Source organism: Vulpes vulpes, chromosome 5 (assembly GCF_048418805.1).
Source record: "Vulpes vulpes isolate BD-2025 chromosome 5, VulVul3, whole genome shotgun sequence".
In the NCBI taxonomy this organism is placed as follows: Eukaryota; Metazoa; Chordata; class Mammalia; order Carnivora; family Canidae; genus Vulpes; species Vulpes vulpes.
Window position 1 is genome coordinate 139209576 of NC_132784.1, and position 27113 is coordinate 139236688.

The 27113-nt window shown below is 60.3% G+C and overlaps 1 protein-coding gene across 3 annotated transcripts in view; it reads right to left on the minus strand.

Moving 5' to 3' along the window:
* VWC2 (von Willebrand factor C domain containing 2) overlaps positions 1-27103 on the minus strand; it is a 101658-nt gene extending 74555 nt beyond the window's left edge. For 2 of the 3 annotated variants that reach the window (XR_012001857.1, XM_072760141.1), the window contains exons 1-2: positions 25394-27098; positions 5939-6068 (exon numbers count right to left, since the gene is read on the minus strand). Coding sequence is in view for 1 of the 3 variants with exons in the window: in XM_072760141.1 (XP_072616242.1) it covers positions 5939-6068; positions 25394-26089 (826 nt within the window). In the remaining 2 variants the exon portion in view is untranslated. Of the gene's footprint in view, positions 1-5938; positions 6069-25248 lie in introns of all 3 variants that reach the window. The other variant, XR_012001858.1, reaches the window with a different exon arrangement.
* Positions 27104-27113: the final 10 nt, after the last annotated feature.

Consider the following 27113-nt stretch of genomic DNA (forward strand, 5'->3'; position numbering starts at 1 on the left):
TAGCGTGCCATGTTTAATTCCTTTGTTGATTTTAATTACCATTCTAAGAGTTTTAACATGCATCTCAATTTATCACAATCTCCTTTAGAGTAATACTGATTTAATTTCACTAAAATAAGAAATCTAATTTTTTCTTCCCCCACTCATGTCTTTGCACCAAGAATAGGCCCTGTCACACCAGTGTTAGGTTGTGGAAGGGGTGGGGAGTGGCAGTGCTCAAAACTCAATAAAGAGAAGAAGGTCACTGAGGTCAAAAGAGCGTTGGGAATCCTCATCACATTTTTCTTTCTTTTTTATCTCTAAACTTTGCTTTAATGTGTTGGGATTGTTTGGTTCTTTATCAGATATATGTACTGCATTTTTCCCCAAATATATGGGTTGCTTTGCCCTGCTGGCTTAAAAGAAATATTGTTTGATGAACAGAGGTTCTTAATTTTAACAAAGTCTAATTTACCAATTCCTTTCATCATGGTTAATGTTCTTAGTGTCCTTTTAAGTTAATCTTTGCCTACTGAAAATCATAAAAATGGTCTCCTATGTTTTCCTCTAAAAGCATTATTATTTTAATGCTATCTGGAGTTGATTTTTTTGTACGGTGTGAGGTAGAAGGCAAGGTGTCTTACACCTCGTATCCAATCAACCGGGCACCATTTACTGGAAAGACGCCCCTTCCCCACCACACTGCAGGGCCAGCTTAGCTGTACATCTAGTGACCCTTATGTCTGGGTCCTTTCTGATTCCATTCTTCTCTCAGTGATCCATCGTTTTATCTTCAAGACTGTATCACAGTATATTCATTACTTTTGTAGCATACAGTTTCCAGCTTTGTTGTTTTCCTGGCTAGCCTTTAACTTTTATATTTCCGTGTGGATTTTACAATTATTTTGGATATTAATATTAATGCTAATTATTTATGTATTATTAATTATTAACATCAATGTTAATATTAACATCCACACACATACCCAAAAATCATCGGGTTTCATTTTTACTGAAATCGTGCTGAACCAAGAGTTTCCTCTGAGACAGACTGACAATTTTTACATTATTGAGTCTCCCAATTACAAACACGGTGCAATATTTAATATGTATGATGCTATTTTAAAGATTAGTTTTGAAGTCATTCTATTGGTTGCTGGTGTATAGAGACATGGCTAATTTTTGCATATTGACCTTGTACAACAACTTTGTATCAAGGGTTAATTCTGATATTTGTAGTGTTCTTTATATTTTTAATGGAGAAAATCATGTCGTCTAAGCATTTCCATAAGATTGGTACTATTTCTTTGGTAAAGATTTTGGAAAGATTCAATGATGAGGTCAAAGGAGAGTAGATTTTTCCTTGTGAGAAGGACCTTGATAGGAATTTCTCTCCTTCTCTCTCTCTCTCACTCATACGCACATGCACATGCACCACTCAGTACTGTCCAACTCACCACATGTGGTTTAATTATGATCTTATCCCACTTGAAATACGTGAGAGAACAACAACAAAAAACAGAAAACCCAAATTCTTAGTCTCTGTTTCTCATGTGTTTTTCATGGAAGGCTCCAGTGCTTTGAAGTCTCAGTATTTTTCTTAAAAATAAAATATTTTTTGGGCAGCCCAGGTGGCTCAGTGGTTTAGCACCGCCTTCAGCCCAGGGTGTGATCCTGGAGTCCCAGGATCGAGTCCCACATCGGGCTCCCTGCATGGAGCCTGCTTCTCCCTCTGCCTGTGTCCCTGCCTCTCTCTCTCTCTGCATCTCTCATGAATAAATAAATAAGATCTTTTAAAAATAAAAAAAATAATAAAATGTTTTTCTTAAAAACTTTTTATAAAAGTTTTCATTTCCTTCCCCAAAAAGCCATATTTATTTTCTTGTGGAAATAAAGCTGCAAGTAACTAGTCGACCCTGGAACAGTGTAGGAGTTTCTGGTACTGACTGATGTGCGGTCAAAAATCTGTGTATAACTTCTGACTTCCCGAAAACTTAACTACTCACGGCCTAGGGTTGACCAGGAGTCTTACCGATAACACAAAGAATTGATTAACAGGTATTTTGTATGCTGTATGTGTTATTTTCTGTACTCTCACAAGAAAGTAAGCTAGAGAAGAGAAAACGTTAAGAAATTCATGAGGAAGTGAAAAGACATTTATAGAACTGTCCTTTCTTTACTGGGAAAAAAAATCTGCAAATAAGTGGACCCACACATGGTTTAAACCCATGTCGTTCAAGGGTCAACTGTATTGTTCGTGGCAGAGACACTGCACATGTACAATCTTCAAACTCAGGGCCTTGGTGCTCTCGAAATGCCTCATGCCCCCTTGGGTGTGCTCTTCCCCTTTAGAGAACCAGAGCTGATCCCAACAGAGTCAAGGCCGTGCCCCGCTTGCATGCACGAAGGAAGAGCGTGCCCAGGTGCAGAGCAGAGTCTCCTGATCTCTCACGTCACAAGTGTCCTGAGACTAAGGGGCTTGGGTGGGATGAGTGCTGGGAACCCCCCTGCGAGCACACCTGTCGCCAGAGCAAACCCGAAACCTTGAAAAATCCATATAAATCACATTTGCTGTTTGTATCACTGGGAAAAAGAAGAAGGAAAAGAAAAAAAAAAGCAGCGCCACACAAGCCATTTTATCAAAAGAAAATCCCTGGGGGACTGAACTATACAAGTCACCAAAGTGAATATATTAAGTCGTACTTGAGTTGTGATCATTTATTTATATCTCATGCATTCTTGGATTCAAACGTTTGCTCCTTTGATGCAGGTGACGTTGGCAGCTGGCAACCAATCTCCAATTCTCCCTCCGTCGGGAGAAGGAAGGGTTTCACGCTGCAGGTCAAGACACTAGAGGATGCAGAGAAAAGGCCTGTTTCCTGAGATCGGGATTTCAACCTTCGTAGTCTACCCAGACTAAACATCTACGCATTTCATTTTGTGTAAGGCATTGTTTCTGATGTCTTATAATCTGCGGGTCCACGTGCAATATTTTCTTACGAAAACACTGTTTTCCGTGTGCGGGTGGCAGGGATGGACTGCCGTAAATGAGTCGCTAAACTCAGTTAATTATTACAGAGCATTCACGTTCAGTAGAAATTCATTTTTCAAGCCAACCTTTTGGTAGGAATCCCAGCGCCATCCACCCCGTGGGGGTCGGGGTCGGGGTCCGAATGCTATCTGTAGCCGGCAGAAAGCCCCGCTGCACCTGTGAATATGCTAAAACTCATTAGTGTTTATACCATTGGGCACATTTAAACTTCTCTCTCCTTGGTACTCCTGCAAATAAGAAGTTGTTGATGTTTTGACATAATTGGATCAAACCTTTTCATACAAATCCTATAATCTGTAATCCTTCTTGAGTCTGGTTCTAAAAAACATATTTAAGCTCCTTCTAAGAATCTCTAATATGCCATCCCCCAAATCCTGCCTCTTTCCATCCCCAGCCGTCTCTCAAAGTGAGAATCCTTGAAACTTTAACATGCGCATACGAATTAGGAGTTAATTCAGGAACAAACCAGCGACTGGCGACCGCCAAGGGGAAGGGGTGGGGCTGGGAGGAACTGGTGAAGGGGGATCAAGAGGCTCAAACTTTCACTTATAAAACCAACAGTCATGGGGATGAGAAAAAAGAATTAATCCACGTGATTTCTTTTTTTTTTTTTTTTACATGATTTCTAAACATCGTTTGCTGACTCTTGTGCCTTAACTGGGATAAATCCTAAGAGCAAACAGCTGCAAAGAAAAATCTGGAAATGCACCGTGTAGGCTTCGTGCGAGGGGTGGTGTAAATGGAAGGTCTCCAGGGTGTATGACGGGAAAGAGCGACGAAGTAAATGTACTGAGGGTGCTGGGTTACGCCCAGAGACGGGGAAGAGCGGGGACAAGGACAGGGACCCAAGAGATGAAGCAAAAACGGCAAAAGGGTCGTGAGAGGTAACTGCAGGGCAGGGCACACACCTGGGCACCGTCCAGGCGGTCCAGCTTCTCTGTGGGTGTCAAACCTTTACCAAGTTCCAAGGATTAGGACCTCCTCAGAGGCTGACATCGCATCTTCCATCTTTTGGAAACGCCCAGACTCCCTGTTTAATGCCCAAACTTTGTTTCCTACCGCGCTTGGCGAGAGACACACGCTATCTTGGATTCTTAAGAAACCAAATATTTGAGCGCCCCCAGGTAAGCCGCTCACGAAACAGCGCGGACTCCCGCCAGGTTACTTGTGCAGTGCACGCCCCTGCCTCCGAGCAGGAACCGCAGCCTGGACACGCGCCGCCCGGACCTCAGGGGCCCACCGGCACCCGCAGGCCCCTCGCACCGCACACCGGGGGTGAGACCCGAGTTGTGAAAAGCGAAGCCTGTGCTCCCTTCCTCACACTCGGCGCAGTCCACGCGGCCGACACCACGGGGTGCGCTCCCCACCCTTCCACACTGTCCCCTTAGGGTCAGAGCGCTGTGCAGGCCGAGCCCCCGAGCCTGTTCCTCCTGGACCGTCCTTCTTCCACAGAAGCTTGTGCTCCCTCTGTCTGTGCTTGTGGCAAACTCTGGCATCTGCGTGTACCCCTGAAGGGTCCCCCCGACCCTGGCATCTGCATGTACCCCTGGAGGGCATCCACGACTCCCGGCCCCCCGGCCCCTGTGACCCCCGCAGCCCCTGGCACCTGCGTGTACCCCTGAAGGGCATCCCCCGGCCCCCAGCATCTATGTACCCCCTGCATGGCATCCACGGCCCCTGGCCCCCGGTCCCTGCAGCCCCCCGACCCTCTCTACCCCCAGCATCTGCATGTACCCTCTGCAGGGCATCCATGGCCCCCGGCCCCCGCAGCCCCTGGCATCTGCATGCACCCCTGCAGGGCCTCTGCGGCTCCCCCGACCCCCTTGACCCCCAGCATCTGCATGTACCCCCTGCAGGGCATCTACGGCCCCGGCCCCCCGGGCCCCGCAGCCCACGGCATCTGCGTGCACCAGGGCCTCTGCGGCCCCCTGGCTTCCAATGGCCTGACTGCAGAGCTCAGGCTCCTCTTAGGCACCAACAGCCTTGTGTCATCACCCGCCACCTTCACAGCCCGATCGCAGGGGCCCCACGACCCCACGGCGACGAGGTAGCCACCTGGGGACACGGCCACCCCTCTCCCGCCTGCTCGGTCCGGGGAATCGCTTGCATTGTTGGGAGCCAATCTGCGGCTTCGACCTCGAGTCCTAGCACTGTGTCCCGGGGCCAAGGACACCCCGTCCTGCTCGCAGGGACTCAAACCCCTGAAGGCCCACGCGGTGCTCGGCACTTCCACGCACAAGGAAACTCCCAGTGTCCAGGATGAGGCAGTGCTCTCCCCGAGCCAGCGGTGATCAAGGACATCCTGAGGCTTTTGCTCTGCCACGGGCTCTCGCTGCAGAGGGGTTCTCCTCCTGCCTGATTTACTTATGAAAAATATTCAATTACGTCCCAAGTTTAATTCACTTAGTAATGAAAAGTAAATGAGCCCAACCGGCAAGTTTGATTTGTCTTGGAAAGAGAAACTGCTTTGCAAAGAGCAAACAAAGTTAAATTAAAATAAGTGACTCTCCGCACTCTGGAAACTGAATTTCTCCCCAACACACTCCTTGACAGCTCAGGGACACGGCTGACACCCGCGGGGAGCACGCCATCCCGGGGACAGCTCTGATGGCCCCTGCAGCCCAGCGGCCATGTGGGGTGCATGTGAGGCTGGTAGACAGGGGTTCAAGCCCTCCCAGGCAGACACCCCTCCTCCCCCAGGAAGCAGGCAGCCAACCTGAGTGAGGGGACTGCAGGGGGCGGCCCCACGGGGGGGGGGGGGCAGCAGATGAAGGACATGCGGGGAGGGCGCGGCCCTGGAGGGTGGGGGGGCTCGGGGGAAGGTGCGAGGCCCCCACGGGGTCTGGGGGCGGTGGGGGCGGCAAGGGGTGGCTCTGGGGCTTCGGGGGCACCGGGCGCGGGGCCTACCGTTCTTGCAGATGGGGCAGCACTGGTCCGGCTCGTACACGGGGTCCACACACTCCGTCTGCGGACAGGCGGACACTGTGCACAGCACCTCCCCGCTGGCCTCACAGCGGCAGCGCTCGCACGGAGACACCTGCAACAGAGGCGGGGTCAGACTCCGTGTGCCCCCCCCGCCGCGCCCCCCCGACCCCCTGCGGACGCCCAGGTGTGTTACAATGTCAAACAGGTTCCAGCCCCAGGCCGAGTGGGAGGCTGCGTGTCACTGGCCGCTGGCCCAATGCACACAGCCCCACCCCCCCGGCCTGGTGCTCATAGCCCCCTCCTGGCCAGGTGCACACAGGCCCCCCTTGCCCAGTGCACACAGGCCCTGTCCCCCCGCCTGGTGCACACGCCCCCCCCCCCCGCCTGGTGCACATGCCCCCCCACACACCTGGTACATGCAGATCCTCCCCCCCAGGTGCCCCCCACAGAGGTGGACGGCAGAGCAGAGCGGGGGGGGGGGGGGGGGGGGGCGGGGGCGGCAGGGGTGAGGGAGGAGGTCCCTGGCGGGGCCGTCCCAAGACAGCCTCGGGGCCACGTGTCCTGAGGAGGCCGCCCCGGGGAAGGGGACGGTAGGTGCGGCCCTACCGAGCGCCGTGGGGCTCCCTCCCGCTGGGTGACCTTGGTGACCACGGCCTCTCCCGGACCCGCTGGCCCTGCCCGCCCGCCGCGCATGCAGCCGCTGCCCCATCGGCCGAGCCCTGCACCCTCCCGCCAGCTCTGCCCGCCGCTGCCCCTGCCCGCTGCGCGAGGAGGATTATTTATTGTCCTGGTCTCTGGGAAACGAACGGGGGGTGGTGGAAGGGGAGGTGGGTGGGGACGGGGGGTGGGGGACGGGCCCTGAGGGGGGCACCTGACGGGAGAGCACCGGCTGCTGTGCTATATGTTGGCAAATCGAACTCCAATTAAAAATATACAAAAATATATATATATACACCATAGTCGATTTAGAAAAAAAAAAAGAAACACGAGGAGAGTGACGTCTCCTGGCGGTTGAGGCAGGACAAAGGGGAAACGGAGGCAGAAGCTGCGACGCAGAAACACAGACTTTAAACGTAGTGGACGTGCATGTGCGCGTGGGGGGTGCAGCCGGGCGTCCTGCGCAGGGGCCTGGGCCCCCCGGGGGTACGCGTGCTCACGGCCGCCAGAAAGGAGAATTCAGACCTGCACCACCCCCCCCGGCTGCTTCGGGGGCCGGGGCTCAGCTGGGCGGGATTCAGGGCCGTGGTCCGGCTCTGGCCCGTAGCTGGTCGGGCTGGGAGTGAGGGCCGAGGGCGAGGGCGGTGCGGCTGTGAGCGTGCGTGGGTGAGCGTGTGCACGGGTGTGAGGCAGACCCAGGGCCTGGGGAGCAGACGCCGTCTGTCTGGCCGCAGTGGGGCTGCGGTTCCCAGGAGGGTGGCGGGCACCGTGGGCTCCCCTGCTCCCGGCAGGGCCTCTGCGGCCCCCACCCCCCACCTGCAACCCCCCCCCCCCGAAGGTGGACTAGGTAGCAGGCACCACAGGGAAAGGCTGTGCAGGTCGAAAGGTGGGGTTCCTGGTGCGTCAGAGCCCTGTGGGGGCCCTGGGCCAGGCAAGGGCGGCCCAGCCGGAGGGGACGGTCGTCCTAGAGGAACAAGGGGGCCCGGAATCGCTGGGGTCTGTCCTAGACAGGGGCACAGGCCGGCGCCACGGCCCAGGCTGCCCTGTGGGGATGTGGGAAGCTGGTGGGGCCTTGAAGGAAGGGGCGGCCAGGCCTCCTGCCGTGTCCCCAGGGGGGCTCCAGGACAAGCCATGCAGGGGCGACCGCGGGCCCCAAAGGACGCAGAGGCTGGGCCATGCTACAGAGTGGGCCTCGGCCCGCAGCCCCATGTGGGGCAGGGCACCTGGGAGGACAGGCCTGGGCACACGCGTCCCGGCCGAAGCCTCTTTCCCTGGAGGCTCTGCAACCCTATCAAGGTCCCCGGGGAGTTTTGCTGCCGCAAGACGTGCAGGAATCCTGCCCCAATGGCTCGGACACGGATGTCTCAAGACCATGAGGTGGTGGTGGGCGGGGGGGGGGGGGCAGCAGGTGGCTCAGGGCTCCAACGGCTGAGCGGGATTTGGCTCAGGTCATGGCCTCGGGGGGTGGGGTCGAGCCCCGTGGCCGCTCGCTGTTCGCCGGAGTCTGGGATTCCCTGTCTCCCTCCGACCCTCCCTCCGACCCTCCCTCCCTCTGTCTGTCTCTCAAATAAATGAACCCCACGCAGGAGTTGAGGCTCAGAGGCAGGACTGTCCCAGGTGCGTGCATCATGCTCTGACCTCACCTCCGGCCACTGGCCCGGCTCTGCCCTCGCACAGGAGTCCGGCCCCGCCGAGCCCCACGCTGAGCCCGGTGGCCCACGCAGGCGGCCAGACCCCCGTCCCCTCGGAGGACACATGGGCGCCGCCGACCCACCGGGGAAGGGTCCCCTCTGAGCCGAGCTCCCCCATCTGGTCACAGATCCCGGGAATCCACTCACCTACCGGACCCCTGTGGGCCTGCGGGCGGCCCCCAGCCCACGGCACAGACTTGCTGGGCCCCGGGCCACCCACCCAGCAGGCGACAACGCAGCCGACCGAAGCCCGGCCGGCCCCTCGCGAGCCAAGCGCGGCTCCACGCGGACACGGGCTTTGCACTCTGCCGCCGCCGCATGTGCTGTCCCGTCGCCCAGGGGGGGCTCAGCATCGGCCGGACCCTCTGCACTTGACGCTCAGCCCGAGCGCGTCCCCTCTGGGAAGCCTCCCGCGGTGCACCCGTGGCGCGGTCCCCCGTGGAGCCCGTCACCCCTGATGCTCCCCAGGCCACACGCAGCACCCGGGCGGGAAGCCTGCGGAGCTGTGAGCCCCTGACGCTGCCACCCCAACCCCACGTGCTCACGTGCACCCAGCAGCCGGCGCGGGAGGACTCGGCCGCCGTGTCCACTTGGGAGTGGCCCCGAGGCCGCACGGTCCTCCCCTGGCAGCCCGAGCTCCAGAAGGCCTCCTGCCATCGCCGTGTCCCGCGTCCCTCCGTGTCCCCACTGCCGCCTCCAGGACCGGCCGCACCAACTTCCGGGCGCCTCTCTGCCGACGACTGGCCCCTGCCTCTGCTTCCAAAGCTGTCCTCTCCCCGACAGACGCGTGGCCAGCGGCGACCTAACCTCGACACCACAGTGCCCCTTGCTGGCCAAGCGGCTGGTCCAGCGTGTGCAGCACAGCGTGCGACACACGCCCTGACATCCTCCGGGCGCAGCCCCGAGTGCGGGATGGACAGATTTGCACGCGCGGCCTCCAGGAACCCCGGCGTGGAGGGAGCGTCTGCACCGCGGGCCGGAGGGCGGCAGAGCAGGGACCGGGTGGACGCGCACGGCCGGCTCCGCGGTAGCCCTGCGCCCACCCCAGGCCCGAAGCCAGTCCGGTGAGTCCTGCTCCCGCCCTGTTTCTGGAAGGAAGGAGGAGCACGGGTGGGAATTGGGGCGGGTGCGCGAGCCGGGCAGGGGCCGCGGGCCCTGGGAGAGGCACGGAGCCGGCGCCCCGGCCACACGGCCTCCCGGTCAGGTGCTTGTGCCCGCAGCCCGACGCCAGCAGTAGGGCCGGGAGATCCAGGTCGCACCTATTTCCAACCAGCCGCGTGGGCACAGGCGCCCCGGCCTCGAGGGGAGCGGCTCTTCCGCGTGCAGGGACGGACGCCCACTCGGAGGGTGTTGCTTGAATCAAGTGCCCGGACGCAATCAGTGAGGATGTCGACGGCAGAGGGGCACAGGCGGGTGGAACGGTCCTGAGGAGGCCGACGTGCGCCCCTTGGACCTCGTCCCGCATGTTTTACATCAGCCAGCTGGGTTGTCGACAGGCGCCGGCCGGCGGGAAGTGCACCTCGAGCGACGTCGCAGCTGGGATCGCAGTCGCCCTGACCACGAGGAAGCCTGGTCTTGCGTGTCCAAAGTCCCGTCCCCTCGGGGAGGCTGAGACTGCGTCCTTCCCGCCCACCGCGTTCGCTCGTCCGCTGGCCACCGCCCACCCACGTCCCCCAAGTGCAGCTTCGACAGCTTCGGCCTCCCTCTGGGTGTGCTGCCAGACAGGGCCGCGGGAGAGGTGCCCCGGCCGCGGGTCCCGAATCCTGTCACCGTTGCTGGAGTCCAGTCTGGAACTTTGAACCACGCTTCCCGGAGGAGCAGCCGCGAAACCCCAGTGGCACCCGATATGGTGGCTCCTGGAGGCTCCTGGAGGCTCCTTGTGGCTCCTGGAGGCTCCTGGAGGCTCCTGGCGTCTGGAGGCTCCTTGTGGCTCCTGGTGGCTCCTGGTGGCTCCTGGTGGCTCCTGGAGGCTCCTTGTGGCTCCTGGAGGCTCCTTGTGGCTCCTGGTGGCTCCTGGAGGCTCCTTGTGGCTCCTGGAGGCTCCTGGAGGCTCCTGGCGTCTGGAGGCTCCTTGTGGCTCCTGGTGGCTCCTGGTGGCTCCTGGAGGCTCCTTGTGGCTCCTGGTGGCTCCTGGTGGCTCCTGGAGGCTCCTTGTGGCTCCTGGAGGCTCCTGGTGGCTCCTGGAGGCTCCTTGTGGCTCCTGGAGGCTCCTGGAGGCTCCTTGTGGCTCCTGGAGGCTCCTGGAGGCTCCTTGTGGCTCCTTGTGGCTCCTGGAGGCTCCTGGCGTCTGGAGGCTCCTCGTGGCTCCTGGAGGCTCCTCGTGGCTCCTGGTGGCTCCTGGAGGCTCCTGGAGGCTCCTTGTGGCTCCTTGTGGCTCCTGGAGGCTCCTGGCGTCTGGAGGCTCCTCGTGGCTCCTGGAGGCTCCTCGTGGCTCCTGGTGGCTCCTGGTGGCTCCTGGTGGCTCCTGGAGGCTCCTTGTGGCTCCTGGAGGCTCCTGGCGTCTGGAGGCTCCTTGTGGCTCCTGGATGCTCCTGGAGGCTCCTGGTGGCTCCTGGAGGCTCCTGGTGGCTCCTGGAGGCTCCTTGTGGCTCCTGGAGGCTCCTGGCGTCTGGTGCCCAGCAACCCATCCCATGCTGGAGGCAGAGGCTTCCCTAGGGGCAGACCGTCCCCGAAACGCTGGAGCGTGCTGGGAGATGGGGCGGGTGTCAGCCCGGAGAGAAGCAGCAGAAGAGGGGCTGAGAGCACAGGGCTCCCCGTCAGCTAGACTCGTCCCCGGCTCCGTGTCCGCCATCAGCAGAGCTGTTCCCTTCCTGACCCCCAAACTACCGGGTCGGCAACGCTGCGAAGTGAGAGGAACCTGAGAATGGAGCAGGGCCTGGCACCCGGCGGCCGCTCCCTCCCCCCCTCCCCGGAGGCCCAGGAGCTGGGGGCTCCAGCACTCGGTCCTGTCCCAAGTGCCAGGGCAGCAGCCGCTGGATTCGGGACGACTCAAAGCCGAGGCGGCGCGTCGGTCACAGGGGGTGGTCACAGAGTGAGCCCGTTGCACCACCTACGATGGAAAACCCTGGAAAGGCGATGGACGGCTCGGCTGCAGGACGGTCGCTCAGCACCTGGGAAACAGCAGGGCCAGGCGGGGCTCCCACACCCGGGCGGGGGGACACAGACGAGCCTCTCCGCAGGCAGGGGCCAGGTGTCATCCACACGCGGAACAGAAGGCCGGTCCCCGGCGGGACGGGGCCAAGAGCGAGTGAGCCGGGTGCACCCGGAGACGCGGCGCCTGCCCGACGTGGGGAGACAGGGCCCCCAGACCCTGCGGGAGCCGCCCCGAGCAGTCCCCAGGCGGGGTCAGAGGTCACCCCGAGCCCCTCCTGCCCCCCTCCTAACCCTCCTGCCCCGTCCGCCGGGCTTGCCTTTGGAGAGCCAAGGTCTGTCCCGAGTGTCTGGGGACCCAGACTCGCTCGCTGGGCCAGCGGACGGTGCGCGGCCTGCGGGTTGGGGACGACGGACACACAGGTCCTAGGACGGCAACTGCAGGACCAGCCTCCCCAGGTCCCGACGCCAGCCCCCACGTCCACGCGACCCCACGGCCCCCCTGCCCTGAGGGGTCCCGCAGCCCCGCGGTCAGGAGCGGACAGGTCACCGCGCGGCACGGTGCTCGGCCCGGGTAGGACGAGGACGCGTCAATGAGACGCTGACGGGAGGGCAAGAGTGGCCGGAGCTGACTCAGCTCGAGCGTGGTCAGAACCTGCGAGGCAAAGCTGTGGCCTCTGATCGGAAAGGGAGGGACGATGGCCGGGACGGCGGGGACGGCGCAGGGGGGAGGGCGAGGGGCCGGGGTGTCCTGGGGGGTCAGGGCGGCACAGAGGCCCCAAGCTCCCCCGCAGGGAGGCCCAGGCCGCAGCCCTGGGGGGCACAGCACCCACACACGGCCTCACCCCCACGGGAGCCCTGCACCTGCCAGGGTCCCTCTCTGGGGGCCGAGCCGCCCTCCCCAACACCCTATGGCGGCGTGAGCCCCCGGCATGGTCTGGGGAGGAACGAAGGTGAGAGACGTCTTCAAGCAGGGAGGAATCCTGCAATGCCGAGTGACTACCCCGGACCATGACACTCCCAAGAGCTCCAAGGCCCATGGTCTCGCCCATCGGCAGGTGCGGGGGCCACAGCCCAGGGCAATCGTCCCAAAGCTACGGGGAGTCCCTCCCCCGCCCCCGCACCTGGGCCCCACCTGCACATCCTGACCCTGGTGAAGGGGCCACGAGGTGCCTGGGGCGCGGTTGGTGGCTCCGGGTGGGGATGACAAGCAGCCGGCCCAGGAGTCACCGTTGCGTTCTGGTCACCAGATGGCAGAGGCGTCCTTTCCAGCGGCTGAGCCGGCGCCCGAGCTCCGGGCTCCCACTGCCCACAGGGACGTCTTGGGTGGGACCGCTGCCTCCGGAGCCCTGCGACCTGGGAGCCCGAGGGGACTGTGGGCGCTGCCCCTCAGGTGGGGGTTTCTGTGCCTTTTTTGTTTGTTTGTTTCTGGAGCAAAACACACCCAGGAGCCTGAGCATCGCCAGGAACACGTGCACGGCAGCCTGGACAGGGACCCGGTGAGGCCGCCCCCCACCCCGGGGCAGTCCCGGGAAGGGACCTGCCGGCTGCCTCTCCCAGCCTCCCCCCTGCCCCTGCAGGAAGCCGGGGAGGGGGGGGACCGCGCTGTCACCGAGACTCAGCCCATCCCCGGGGCCCAGCCAGTTTCCTCCCCTGGAGCCATGTCACGAAGGCTGCAGCGGCACTGCAGGGCCTGTCCCGCCCCCACCCGAGGGACCACGAAGGAGCCCCCAGGGCGCCCCCAGCCTCAGGGCCAGGCCCCCGCACGCCCCTCCACACCTGCCTCCCAGGCCCGAGGGGAAAGGGGCTCCTGCCCGGCCACCCTCCCGCCTCCAACACCCGCCCCGGCCCGCAGCCCTAGGAAGCCTCTGCCTCCCGCGCCCGTCGCCCATCGGGAAAGAGGATCACATTGTTTTGTTCTCTTTGTCCTTCCGCTTTCTGTCAGAGGCGAACCTGCACACCGAGGGACTTAATTAAGAACTTCCCCCCCGGAAGCTGACAGCTTTCCCCGTCTTGGCCCCGGCCGCACGACCCATCAACAGGACGACAGTCCGACAGCCCGAGCCGGGCGGGGGATGGCCCTCCCCTCCGCGGGTCTAGCTTGCGGCAAGGACGCCCTTCCAGTCCCCCGGGGACGAACTCCCTCGGCTTAACACCGACCGCGGGACTCACCCAGGAGGGGCCGGGCGGGCAGTGCGGACAGTGCGCTGTGCTCAGGGCACCGCTGCGGGGTCAGGACAACGGCGAGGAGGCCACTCCTCCTGGGCTCCAGAGGCAGCCCCGGGACGCAGTCGGACCACGCCAGCCTCCCGCTCCGGGCTGCACGGCTGGCATCCCCCCAGGACTCCCAGGCCGGAGCCTTCGTTCTCAGGGGGACGGCGTTGGGGGGGCGGGGACGCTAGGAGCCGAGGTCAGGAGGCTGGGGCCCCCGCGGGAGCACTGCCCACGGGAGGACGTGGGGAGAAGGCGGCCACCTCCCAGCCGCCAATGAAGCAGGTCCCGCTGGCACCTCAGGGTCGGGCTCCCGGCCTCCCCCACGGGGAGAAGCAAGTGTCTGTGAGCGTGTGCGGTGGAGGCACATGCATGCTCCCGAGGGCCAGCCCCGGCCCGCACCCTGGCCCCCCGCTCACGGCCTTGGCCGCCCGCCCCAGCAGCAGCAGGTGCAGCTCCCTTAACAGACGCTCTGCTCAAGCACAGATTCCTACCCGAGCCCCGAGCAGAGGGGACACGTGGCCCACAGGGCAGTGCCCCCCCACCCCGGGGTCACACCCCGTGGACAGCCCTGTGAGAAATGTTCCAGAAGCCAGACTTCGTTTTTTTAAAAGTCTCTTGTTTCAGAATTGGGGTGGAGGGTGAGAGCCGAGTAAACCCCCGAGAGAAAGAAGCGGAGACCGCGGCCTCTCCCTTAATATACAAACGGCTAAAATCAAATGTCTTCCAAACACGAGGCTTTTCAAAGGTGGGTGTGAGGGTGTGACGGGGGATTGGCTCTCGCAAGGGTCACAAATCTAGATTTTTTTTTTCAGGGGCCTACGGGGTAAGGAAATAAGCTGGTGAACAGGTGCCTAGTAGGGACGGGCGGGGACTGCGACGCTCTAGAAGGGAAACGACGCACGGGACGCGAGAGGCCGACGTCGTCCTCACAGGTGCGCACACAGAGCCCAGAAGAAAACTAAGCCATGCGGCTCAGCTGCGGCATCCCTCATTTGAGAGGACAGTGACAAGGTGCATCTTCGCGGAGAGGAATCAAAGTGGCCAAGGAATAGGCGCATTTCCTCTCCCCCAAGCTGGCCAGGCCCCAGGCCCAGGGCTCGCACTCCCCAGGGTTCAGGTGGCCCGCAGACACCCGTCTGGATGGCATCTGAGGTCAGAGTCTGGCTGCCTTGAGGCTCCGTTCAGCGAGTGTGAGCTGCCAACTACCCAGAAGGTGCTGGACCAGGGCCGGAGCCCAGGGCAGCGGGCGCTGTCGCCTAACACGCGGGCCCCGTGCTTCTCCCTGGAGCTGGGCCTCTTCCAAGCCTCCTGGAATCCCGACAGGACGCCGCCAGCCGTCCCTCCAGGTAACGAGGTCCCTTTCCGCGGGGCTCTAAGCTGGGCTCTCGCACAAGCCGCGTGGTCCTGACAGCCGCCCGCCGCCCCCAGGAGCAAGATGTGCTTTCCTCCTTGGCTTCCCCGAGGCCGCAGCGACCAGAGGGCGACTCTGCCGTCAGCGGGAGGCGACCTGAGCTGAGGCTGGCATCAGAACACAGCTGATCGCTCAGGCTGCCCCGTCCCGCTCCGCACAGGCCCCAGGAAAGGCAGTGGCCTTGTCGGATTTCTTTCCCTGCCGACCTCTGCGCCCCTGACACGTCTGCATGTGCGACACGGCGAAGCTATCAGCGGGTCGAGGCACAGGTGCGCGGGGACGAGACAGGGGACTGCTGGCCTCCTGCACTGCTCCCATGGGGACAGAGACACCACCGTGACAGCCCGTCCGCTGGCCGAAGGCTCGTGTCCCCGGAACATAACTGTCAAGGATGCCACAGTGTGACCAGGAGCACGGCGACCGCTTCTGACACCCTGACGGGGATTAATAAATGAGTCTGGGCTCGCCTGAAACCAAGCGTGTGTTCTATCTGCCTTAAGCCTCTATGGAGACACCGAGATACCTTTTCAAGAGACACATGAGGTTTGAAAGTAAAATATAAATAAGAAACTGTTTTTAAAGCTGAATGAGGGGGACGCCCGGGTGGGTCAGTGGTCGAGCATCTGCCTTTGGTCCAGGGTGTGACCCCGGGGTCCCGGGATCGAGTTCCACATCAGGCTCCCTGCATGGAGCCTGCTTCCCCCTCTGCCTGTCTCTGCCTCTCTCTCTCTTTCTCTGTGTCTCTCATGAATAAATAAATAAAATCTTTAAAATAAATAAATAAAGCTGAATGAGGGAAATATGTTCGTGTAGCACGTCAACCCACGGGGAAAGTAGAGAGACCCTCCAGAAGGACCAACCCACCAGCAGATCCGGGTACAGGCATTACCATTTTCTTCCGAGCTGCCTCGTGGAGCTCAGGAATGGTGCACCAAGCAACGGGGGCTTGTCGCCTGGACGTGTTACCACAGGAAGGTCAGGACAATGACCCACAGGCCATAAAAGCTTGGTGGTGTCCGCGTCCAACAGCCCTGGAAAGCAGGAGGGGCCTCTGGAACCGCTCACCTGTGGCATTACTGGGCCTAGAGCTGAGATAGCTGCCCTCCCCCCCCATAATAACCTTTTTCCAAGAACATTTAGGTTCTATCAAAGGGCATTTCCTGTTTGTTCAAGAATAAAGTGCCCAACCCAAAATTCAGCCCGGAGACCACTCCCCTCCTCAGGCAGGTGGGGCGTTCAGCGCCCGCACTGCTGATGGTGGTTGTCAGAGGCTGCCCTGCATGCTCGTTTGACAGCATGTGCTCTATTTTTGTTTAAAAATATCTTTGATTGGGGCTGCCTCAGTGGCTCAGCGGTTTAGCGCCGCCTTCAGCCCAGGGCATGATCCTAGAGACCTGAGATCGAGTCCCACGTCAGGCTCCCTGCATGGAGCCTGCTTCTCCCTCTGCCTGTCTGTCTGTATCTCTGTGTGTGTGTCTCTAATAAATAAATGAAATCTTTTAAAAAAAATCTTTGATCGGGAACACCTGGGTGGCTCAGTCAGTTAAGCATCCGACTCCTGATTTCGGCTCATGATCTCGGGGGTCATGGGACTGAGCCCCGGGTAAGGCTCCACACTCAGTGCTGAGTCTGCTTGAGAGTCTCTGCCCTTCCCCAGCTCATGCTCTGTAAATAAATAAATGGAATCCTAAAAGAAAATAATTCTAAAAAAATAAAATATCTTTGTTCAGGCTCCTTCCTGAAGGATAGTTTTGCTGGATATAGAAATTGGGTTAACTCTTCTTCCCTCTTTGCTCCTTTAAAGATGCTCTACCGTTTGGGTTTTCCACTGTTGACAAGAAGCCGGCCGTCCACCTAGATGCTGCTCTTTTGCAGGTCAAGTCTTTTTTCTCTGGTTGCTCCTAAAACCTCTTGCCTTGGGTGCTTTGCCGTCTCACTACAACATGGCGAGGGGGTCAGACGACCTTTTGGTTTCTCTTTCTTTAGGTTCAGGGGGGATTCTTGAATCAGAAAATAGCAGTCTTTCCACCCAAAAGCCTGAGACACCAACCCCTCGTTTCTCCCATATTCTCTCTACCACCTCTCGCAGAACTCTGATCTGATCCGTATTGAATGTCCTCTCCGTGTCCTCCGTGGATCCAAACATCTCCTTCCTATGTTCCATCTGTGCGTCCCTGTCTGACCTGGGTGACCTCTACAAATCTATCGGCCGGTTCACTGAATTGACCCGTAAACCACCTGATTGTGCTGTTGGGTCCCCTGTTGAGCATTAATCCAGACTCTCATATCCTCTTTTTGTACGACTCCCACCTCTTTCACGAAGCTGACTAGTATCTGGACTATGCTTACCCGTACAGTTTATGTCAACACGTATATTTTTGCACATTAAGTAGCCCTATTTATACCCCCACATCTGGGTCCTACTGGACTACTTTGGTCTCGGCTGACTTCTGCTTATGACATCCCTCCTCGTGTGTGATTTCCGTTGTGCTGTCACATCCCTTGGAACACTGTTTGTGGAGATTCTTTGCAGCCCGGGTGGAGTGTGCATTCCTCCTGGGAGCATCGGCTACTGTCAGATACCAGTGGCTCCTTTAAATGAAAATACCCCACCTGGGTTTTGGGGGGGCCACTCAGGGGAGCATGAATATGGGCTTCATGCTCATAAGAGACCATGTGCCCTGGAGACAGCAAGTGTTCAGAGCAAGCCTGTCGCCTGGGCTCAGCCCTGAGGCCCACGCAGGGCAGTCTGCTGCTTCTTTGCAGGACGTGCTCTTGCGGGGAGCACGGTCTCCTGGGACGCATCCTGACCTGATGCTCTCTCCTCGGGGCCCTGGGCTTGTCACGTGCCCCCGCCTGGCCCTGAGCACCCAAGGCCTAGACCCCCGGCATCAGGAGATGCTCTCAGGTGGCCACTGCTGCAGGGCTGACTTTCCTGTCTGGATTCTACTTCCAGGGATTAATTTCTCTTACTTTTTTTTTTTTTTTTTTTTTTTTTTGCCATTTCAGCTGTGCTTTTAAGAAAATGTGTTTTATATGATACCTGGGATTTCACAAGTTTTGTAAGTGGTAGGTTTTCAGGCTATCATTGTTACATATTCCCAGGCAAGCAAGGGGTGGTCTCATCATGTTTAAAGCAAAATCATTTCTGGAAATGCTCAGAGCCACATGCCATCTTAATTTTCCATCCCTATGCTTTTCCAGGGGCCTAGGGCTTCCGAGAGAACTTGCAGGGCCATGGGCAGATGCCTGACATCATCCTTTTCTGCAGATTCGAAAGGCACTCCATGTCCTGGCCGCACCCCAGTGCCCGACAGAAATAGAATGAGAAGTGAAATCCAGCTGGCAGGATCTCAGGCTTGGAACAGAAGCAGCAAGAAAAGGATTTCCAGCTATGTGGTCAGAACCATACCACGAAGGATGGCGATGGGGTATGTAGGCTGGGGTGGAAAATCGTATCCTCCATCCAGACTCTCAATTGTTCTCTTCGAGACAAACTCTCATCTCTTCCCTAGAAACCTGCCCCAGGATTGCTCGGTCGCTTAAAAACAAGCCAGCAGCCAGGGAGTCTGGATGGGCGGCTTCCACCTGTGTACCCTGCAGAGCCCCATGATGCTCCTCACAGCATATCACACACTCTGGGGTCACTGCCTGTTTACTGGAGGGACTCCAAGGTTTGTCATCATGTCTCCAGTACCTTGTGCAGTGCCTGGCAAACATTTATCCAAAAAAAAAAAAAAAAAAAAAAAAAAAAAAGAAAGAAAGAAAAAGAAAAAATGTCTTGAATTAAAAAGCATGCAAGAGTAAATTCTTTTGGGGGATTTATCAGATTCAGAGATGCCGTTCACCAAGGAAATACTTATGGGCAGGCCCCAGAGAGCCCCAACCTGATGACAAGCCTCTGCAGGAAGGCTTCAGGGACCAAACACCCCGCCAGGGGGTAGTCATCCCCACGAGATGGCACAGGCAACAAGACACACCGAGAAACCACACCAACCTAGCTGCAGGCTTTTTTGTTTCTATTCTTTTTTTTTTAATTTGTTCAGAGATGTGTAGGTTCAAATTGCTTTCACATATATTTCATCTACTTCTCATAAACAGAGAGATAATCAGGATACTCTCTGCTCCGTACCACAGGGAAGACAAGGAGGTCTGAGAATTGCTCAGGGACACAGGGACGCAGCGGAAAAATGGCTCACACAGAGCTCTTCAGCTGGCAAGTTCTCTGTCCTCGAGGTTCTAGAAGACGCTGACTCTACTCACACGAAGGGGCAGGGCATGCTAGCATGGGACCCGGGCTCCTCAGCGGGCATCTCTCCCCCGTAACCAGAGGCATTACACAGCCCTGTGGCCGCGGGGCCGAGGGTGAATCGCGCCACGTGGGCTGCGCTCAGCTGGAGGGCCAGGGCCCTTCCACGGGAGCAGCCCAGCACAGCGTCGGCAGGTGGCTGCCATTTGGGAATCATTCCATTTTGACAGCAAAATGGCAATCGAGGTATAGAGACGAGCGACTCATTCGTTAAATATCTGTACTAGCCACACAGATGTCTTCCGTGCGGCGAGCCAAGCAGAACACCTCCCCGGGCTGCAGCTGGCCTCGGGCCACCAGTCTGCCTGCTGCGGGCCTGACAACGCCTGGGGTCCCACCCACGTCTGGAGATCTGTTGTTCTGTCCACTGCCCACGGGAATCCTCCCCACCTTGCCCTTAGGGAGCTCCTGGAAGTAAACGCTTCTGTCCTCGTTCCAACTCGAGATGGCATACGTTGAAGGACACGGGTATTTACTTTGTCCTAGACGGCCTCAAATAGGGCATAAACCCACATCGATAGACGCTTGGTCAAGCTGACCCCACATCTCCCGGACACGAATGTGAGGCAGGTGCTCTGAACCTGCAGGAGCTTTCCCTTCTTCACGTGCCTAGAACTCTCTCGGTCACGCACAAGATGACACTTCATCACCATTTGGTCACGAACTTAAGACGGTGCCAGTGGAAGCCCACGATTATCAGCGTGCAACAGCCTAGGACTCAGACCCCGGTCCCCCCACGTACTGGCTCTGTGGCCTTGGTCAAGCTTCTTAACTGCATTGAATCTTAAAGCTCAACATCTGACCACACTTGAACGTTCCCAAGGAAGCATATGGACTTCCCCCTTTAAAGAAACTGTTACATAAAATAAAATAAAATAAAATAAAATAAAATAAAATAAAATAAAATTAAATTAAATTAAAATAAAATAATAAAATAAAATAAAATAAAATAAAATAAAATATAAAATAAAATAAAAAAATAAAATAAAATAAAATAAAATAAAATAAAATAAAATAAAATAAAATAAAATAAAATAAAGAAACTGTTACCGTTTAGGGGCAACTGGGCGGGGGGCTCCATCATTGAAGCATCTGCCTTTAGCTCAGGTCCTGATCTCAGGGTCCTGGGATCGAGGCCCACATGGGGGTCCCTGCTCCCCCCCCGCCCCCACCCGCTCCTGTGTATGTGCGCTCTCTCCCTCTCTCAAATAAATAAATAAAAATCCTTAAAATAAATAAATAAATAACTGTTACCTATTTACATGGCTTTGGATAGAAAGGCAGAAACCGAAAAGTCCAGAATTTAGAAAATCTGACTTGAAACCAAAACAAACTCAGAAGGAGCACACAGCACGAGCATCAGGGCCAGCTTAAGATCGCCAGCTTCACACAGCTGGACTCCGCGTTCTCTGCAAAGGTAAATAATAACAGTGTTGTTCTGTGTTAGGGGACATCAGCCACGAGAACATAAAGACCATGAAACCGAAAAGTACGACGCCTGGGTCTCCCTCCCCGCCGGCACCTCCTGGTAACGGCACGGAGATCTCCGTCGGTGGAGCTTCGGATTCCAAATCTCATGGAAGAATTTTTTTCATCACTGAACTTCTGGAAATGAGGTTGTGCATCGGGGTGAATCTCGGGGCAGACAGTGGCACCCTGGGGGAGCCTGGGTCCACCCCGGCCCCGCGCCTGTGGGTCTCCAGCCAGCTGCCTCCCGTCCAACAGGCCTCTTGCTCTTAAAGACAGTCGAGCGGGCCGTGCTCGTTCATAATTCAGTTCCCCCTTTTCTTCAACAAGACAAAACTGCCCCTCGGAGCTCCTGCTCCCTACGAGGGCCGCTGTGCCGAGACCGAACGGGTGTCCCGCCGGCCGCGAGAGCCGTCTAAGCGGGTCCCACAGCACACTGAAATGAGCCCGCAGACCCCACTTCTGGGGGTCAGGACACCCTGGGACGGGGATGACTTACTTTGCGGCTCCACAGGAGGGCCCAGCTTTGGTGTGCTGCTGGCCTGCCCGGTCAGTAGCTGTCGGGACGGATTGGAAACTGCCCCGTGGAGCCCCCGAGAGCTCGGACCCCAGGGCAGAGGTAGTAGAGTAGCCCCTAACGTGGCGCCCAGAATGGGACAGACACGGACCGAGCGGGCTCGGGCGGGCTGCTGGCTCTGCTTCTCGGCGTCCAGTTTGTCATCAATCCCTCCCAGCCTTCTTTGTAAAGCCTCCCTTCCATCGCACCTGCCCCTGCAGCCTTCCCCGCGACCCCCTCCACCCACACTCCTTGTGCCTCCCTGGCCTCCTGCATCTGCGGTCAACTGTGGCCTCGACACCTGTGACAGCTGCGTTACAGCCCGGAGTGTGTCCTCCCTCCCAGATTCCCGCGTTCGAGTGCTGACCCCCGGTCTCTCTGAGCGCGACTGTATTTCGAGACATGAGACGAGATACGTCAAAATGAGGCCATAGAGGTGGGCCCCCGTCTGCTACGAGGAGGACACAGGTGGCCTCGGTGGGGACACGGGAGAAGACGGCCGTCTACACACCCAGGAGAGAGGCCTCGGAAGGAACCAGCCCGGCCCACACCTCGATCTCAGACCTCCAGCCTCGAGGGCCATGAATCAACGAGTCTCTACCATTGGAGCCGCCTGGTCAGAGGCACTTTGTCACAGCGGCCCCACGAGTGAACAGACCTGGGAGGCAGACAGCACGTGCAAACACCATTGTTATACAAAAACATAAACCCACAGACCAGCTTCCTTGTTCAAAGTCGGACACCTGCTGGCATAAGCTGACCACCAGGCTACTTGGGAGAATTTGAGAGCCAGCGCGGAATATGCTCTTCGTTACTCGGTGTTTGGTTTGCATATACAAGTTAAGTTGCAAATGCCCCCAGAAAAATGCGGGTATCTTATGAGCAGCCTAACGGGACGCCTTGGAAGCAGTGAGCGAGGTCGTCTGCCGACACCGGGCTGAGATCAAGCAGGCGGTGAGGAGCGGAGCGCGGCTGGGACAGGGCGGGGCGCCCGGAGAGGAGGGAAAAGTCGGAGCTCACTGTGGGACCTGGGCAGGGAGCCACGTGTCCAAGACGGAGAGGCACCCGGCACGGAGGGGGTGCGGGGGAGGCCCCCCTGGGGCCAAACCTGCCTCGCAGGCCCTGGGCAGGATCTACTGTTCTAGTGGCTTCTGGAAGGAGGCCCAGGGTGAGCCCCCAGCCCCAGCAGGACCCCCCCCAGCAGAGAGCACAGGTGCCTCCCAGGGAAGGAGGCCCAGGGTGAGCCCCCAGCCCCCAGCCCCCAGCCCCAGCAGGACCCACCCCCCAGCAGAGAGCACAGGTGCTTCCCAGGGAAGGAGGCCCAGAACCGGCTGCCTTGCCACCTCCTCCCTGCCACAGTCCACAGCCTTCCACGCAGGACCCCACGGTCCCACAAGCTTCGCCTCAATTACATCTTCGGAGAAGAGCAGAGCATTTGCCCAGGGCAAGGCCTCTCCACAGCCCCTCTCCACGCCCCTGCTCTGCACACGGCAACCACAGTGGTGCTCCCTGCGAAGCTCCGCGCCCCCAGACCAGGCAGGTGGACACGGCCGCCCAGCCCTGCAATTCTGCGCGACGGCAACCCCCAAGACACCCGGGGCTCAGTGCTGGCCCCGCACCCTCATCCCTCTGACACCCCCAGCAACGTGCCACAGCCCTTCTGGTACATGAGAGGAAACAAAGACGTGGACGTGAAATGACTTGCACCAAACCACAGTGACTTAGGGAAATGCCTAGAATGTTCCTGACAGCAACAGAAACGAAGGGGCACGGGGTGCACAACGTCCAGGCGTGAAATCTTCACGCGTCACAGGAGCAAGCACACAACTGAAAGCTCGCGGCAGCTCTGCAACACCCTCGCCCGCGCACGGCCCGGCAGCCGGTGGTGATTGGATGAAAGTTAGAGGTGAGGCGTCACCTGAGGATGGAAGATGCTCTTCACGCTCTAAAAAGAGGCTCGCCGGTACCTTAATCTTCCCAAGATCATGATCTTTGCAATCTCCCTTTTGTTGCTAACGTCGCCCGTGTCCAGAGCCTGAAACACAGTCTCCGCACTGAGCCCCTCCCTTCGGAAGCGGGGAGTCCGGGCAGGGCTCCCTCGTCCCCCCGCAAAGGCAGCTTCAGGGGGGCCCTGTGCTCAGCAGCCGAGCCCAGAAGCCGAAGTGCGAACTCTCCCTTCTGTCTGCCGTCTCGGGGACGCGACGGCCACCTCGTGATGTGCTCGGGCTTTCCAGATCAAAAATGCAGTGATTCCTCGGCCGACGACACTCAGGGCTCATAATCAACGTCATTAATTAAAACCCTACAGCTGGCGTGTGTTCTCCTGCGTCCTACGTTTCCTTACGAGCCTCAAACTCAAGAGATCTGTGTGCGAGGCCCACGGCGACAGCCCTGCAGGCCAGCACAGAAGGGCCCTCCTCTGGCCTTGCCTCCGCGCCAGCGCCCCAGAGGCCTGAGCCGGCCCCCAGCCAGAGCACCGGGCCGCCCGCTCCCACCGTCCTCATGGCGCAGGCCCGGCCTGGGTCGGAGGAGTCGCCCCACCAATTTCTCTTTGTTTCTCCAAAGGGCCCCTGTGAACAGCTGTACCCCCAGGCAGTGGGCGTGGAGGTGGGCCCCAGCCTCAGGCTGCCAGAGCCCCAGCAAGCCCCAGCTCACCTGGCGGCCCCTCACCTGGTGGACCAGGAACATGAACCCGGAGGGGACAAGCGCTCCGCTGGTTAGTGGCAAGGTCGGGATGGCCACCCCGGTTTCCTGACTAAATCCCAGCCTTGTCTCCACTTTATCTCCAGGTCCGGCCTTCCTGGCTTTCTGGCTTACAACCCTGATGATTTATTCCTGAAATCCACGTGGTGCCATGGCCTCCCGGGCATACCCCGAGGTGCAGGTCTCCGAGGCTGGGCGCTGGGCAGCCTCCAGCAGCGGGCAGGCTTCCTCCCCAACTGCCTTCTCCCTTCGGCTTTCGCGGCTGCACCTGCACGCTGCCCCCTTCCGCCCAGGAAACCTCCCAGGCGCCACGTCAGCGGGCCACGTCCAGCCCGGCCCGTAGGTTGAGCCTGCCTTGCTGGGGGGGGGGGGGGGCTGGAAGAGGAGCTGAGCGTTTCAGCCCAGCCCGCCAGTGACAGGCAGGGCTGTCAAGTTCCCCAAGGGGCCCACAGTGGTGCCAGCCAGCACCTCCATGCAAACCTGCCCCCGGCTGGACGGGAGGGGGGGGGCTTGTGTGTCCCACAGAGTGTGGGGGGAGAAGGTGTCACAGTGGAACCGAACCGCTTGGCCCGACCGACACACGAGTCTGCTTCTCCACAGCCGCGTCGCCTTCACCACATTATGTAAAGATTCCTGCCTCGGTTTCCTCCTCTCCATCAACTGGAGACCTTAGGTAATAACCTGTTTGGCGGCGTGGTGTGCGGTTTAGCTAAGTCCACGCACCTGGAAACCGCAGAAGAGCCCGACACACACGGGGCATCCAGGAGCCCGGGCGCCCTTGCACAGCGTTCCCGGTACCCACCTGGACCTGCACGATTTCTAACCCTACCCCTGGGCCTCCTGCCTCTGCCCTCCTCGACGTCCGGGCGGCCCATGAGCAAGCATTTTCCTCTCCTTTTCCTTTTCAGAACTTGTGCATGACACCTGCGCCTAATCTGCGGGGACGGCTTTCTGATGGGACTAGTCTTCCTTGTTAGCCGTTAGCCAAGGACGCATCCCAAACGGCCGCAAACCAGCCTGCGCTTGGAAGCAGGTGGATTCGCGGCAACAGGAGCAGCGCGCCCCGCCCCGCCCCGCCCCGCCCCGCCTCCCCGGGGGGCCTCGCCCTCTCCAGGCCCGACCCCTCCCGGGGGAGACCCCCAGGCCCCCGGGGTCACCGCGGACTCGGATGGGCCACACCGCCTTGGAGATTACCTCTGCACCCAAAGAGGGATCGTGCCGAGGGGCCGCGGGCACAGCCGTGCGCCTCTTCTTCAAAGTGGGGCGCACGGGGCGCCCGGGGGGTCGCGCCCCGGGCGCTGGGAGGTGCAAAGTGGGCCGGCGGGCGCTCGCCTCTTACCACGAACTCCTCCAGGGTCTGGTAGGTCCTGCCCCGGAACTCGCAGTAGTTCTTCCTCTCCTTGCACTGCGGGCAGCACTGGCTCGTGTCGACGTGGATGCAGCGCGGGTGCAGGCGCGGGCACTCGGGCTGCGCGCACAGCGGCCCCTCCTCGGTGCACAGGCAGGGGCAGGCCGAGGGGCCCGGCGCGAACTTCTCCCCGATGGCGTACACGAAGCCGCTCTCGTCCACGCAGCCCTTGCCGCGGTAGTCCGGGTACGCGTACTCCTCGGGCGGCTCGGGCGTGGGCGCCGGGTCGGCGCGGGCGGCGTCCTGCGCGGCGGGGGCCGGGGGCTCCCCCTGCGGGGTGTCCCCGCGCGCCCGGCCCTGCAGGTCCCCGGCCCTGGCGCCCGCGCCCTGGGCGGCCCAGGCCTGCTTCTGCCTGCTCCACGCGTCCCGGCCGGCCAGCCCGCGGCCGCCCCTGCTCTTCCAGTCGCGGCCGCCGCCGCCCTCGTCCCTCGCGGGCCGCCCGAGCTCGTCCACCCGCCCCGGGCCGTCCCGAGACGCGTGCTCGCGCTTCTCCTGGCCCGGCTGCGCGGGCGCCTGGGCCAGCTTCTCCAGCGGGATGCTCGGGCTGCACAGAGCCACCATCAGGCAGCAGGTGACCAGGAGCGAGCTGGACAGCGCGCCCACGGCCATCGCGGCGCCGCGGGGCATCCCCTCCCGCGTCCCGGCGGGCGGGCGGGCGGGGGGCGCGGCCGAGGGGCGAGTCGCATTCACGGCCCGGGGGCGCGCCGCCGCCAGCCGGGAGCCGCCGTCCCTGCGGAGAGAACAGCAGCACAGCTGAGCCCCGCGGCCCGCGCGCGCCCGGCCCCCGCCCGGCCCCGGCCGCGCTCCAGACGAACGAGCCGCGCGGCGCGGGCGGGGGCAGCCACCCGGACCTCCCCGGTGCCGAGCCGGTGCCGAGCCGGTGCCCGAGCCGGTGCCGGTGCCGCTGCCCGGGCGGACGCCGGCTCTGCCGCGGAGGGGCCGCGCGGGGCGGGGTGGGGCGGGGCGGGGCGGGGCGGGGGGGCGCCCGGGGCAGCCGGGCCCGCGCCCCCCGCACACCGCGGACAGCGCCGCGCCCACCGGAGCCCGGGACCCCCCCCCCCCGCGCGCCCCTCCCCCGGTGCTACCCACACCGTCCCGGGGCTCGCCACACGCCTGAGGATTCCGCAGTGGAGTTGCGCGCGGGGCCCGTGCGCGGGGGCTGCCCGAGGGCGCGAGGCCGAGGGCGCGGGAGGGGCTTCGCGGAGCTCCGGGGCCCGGGACGCATCTCCAACAACTTTTCAAAAGCCTGGAGCGCCGGGAGCGGACGCCGCCCCCCCGCCCCCTCCGCCCTGGCCCCCGGCGCGGAAGGATGGCCCCGAGCACCGCAGGCACCGGGTCGGGTCCCGGGGCTCCGGCTCCTCCACGCCCGCCCCCCGCCCCGCAGCCCGCCGGTCGCCCCCGGCGCTTAGGTGGGAGACCCCCGCGCGGGCCGCTTCCACCCCGGATGGGGGCGCAGCGATGGAGCACGAGGGTCCCGGCGGCCCCAGGGTGCGCGTCGGGGGGGCCGGGGATGCAGGGCGGGGGCACGTCCCTGTCACTCTCCCCAGCTCCGAAAGCCTCTCCGGGTCCCAAAGTTTCTGCAGCCCGAAGGGGCCAAGGGAGCCGTCGACGCCGCGGGGAGCGGGCCGCGCAGCCTCTCTCCGCCGCGCCC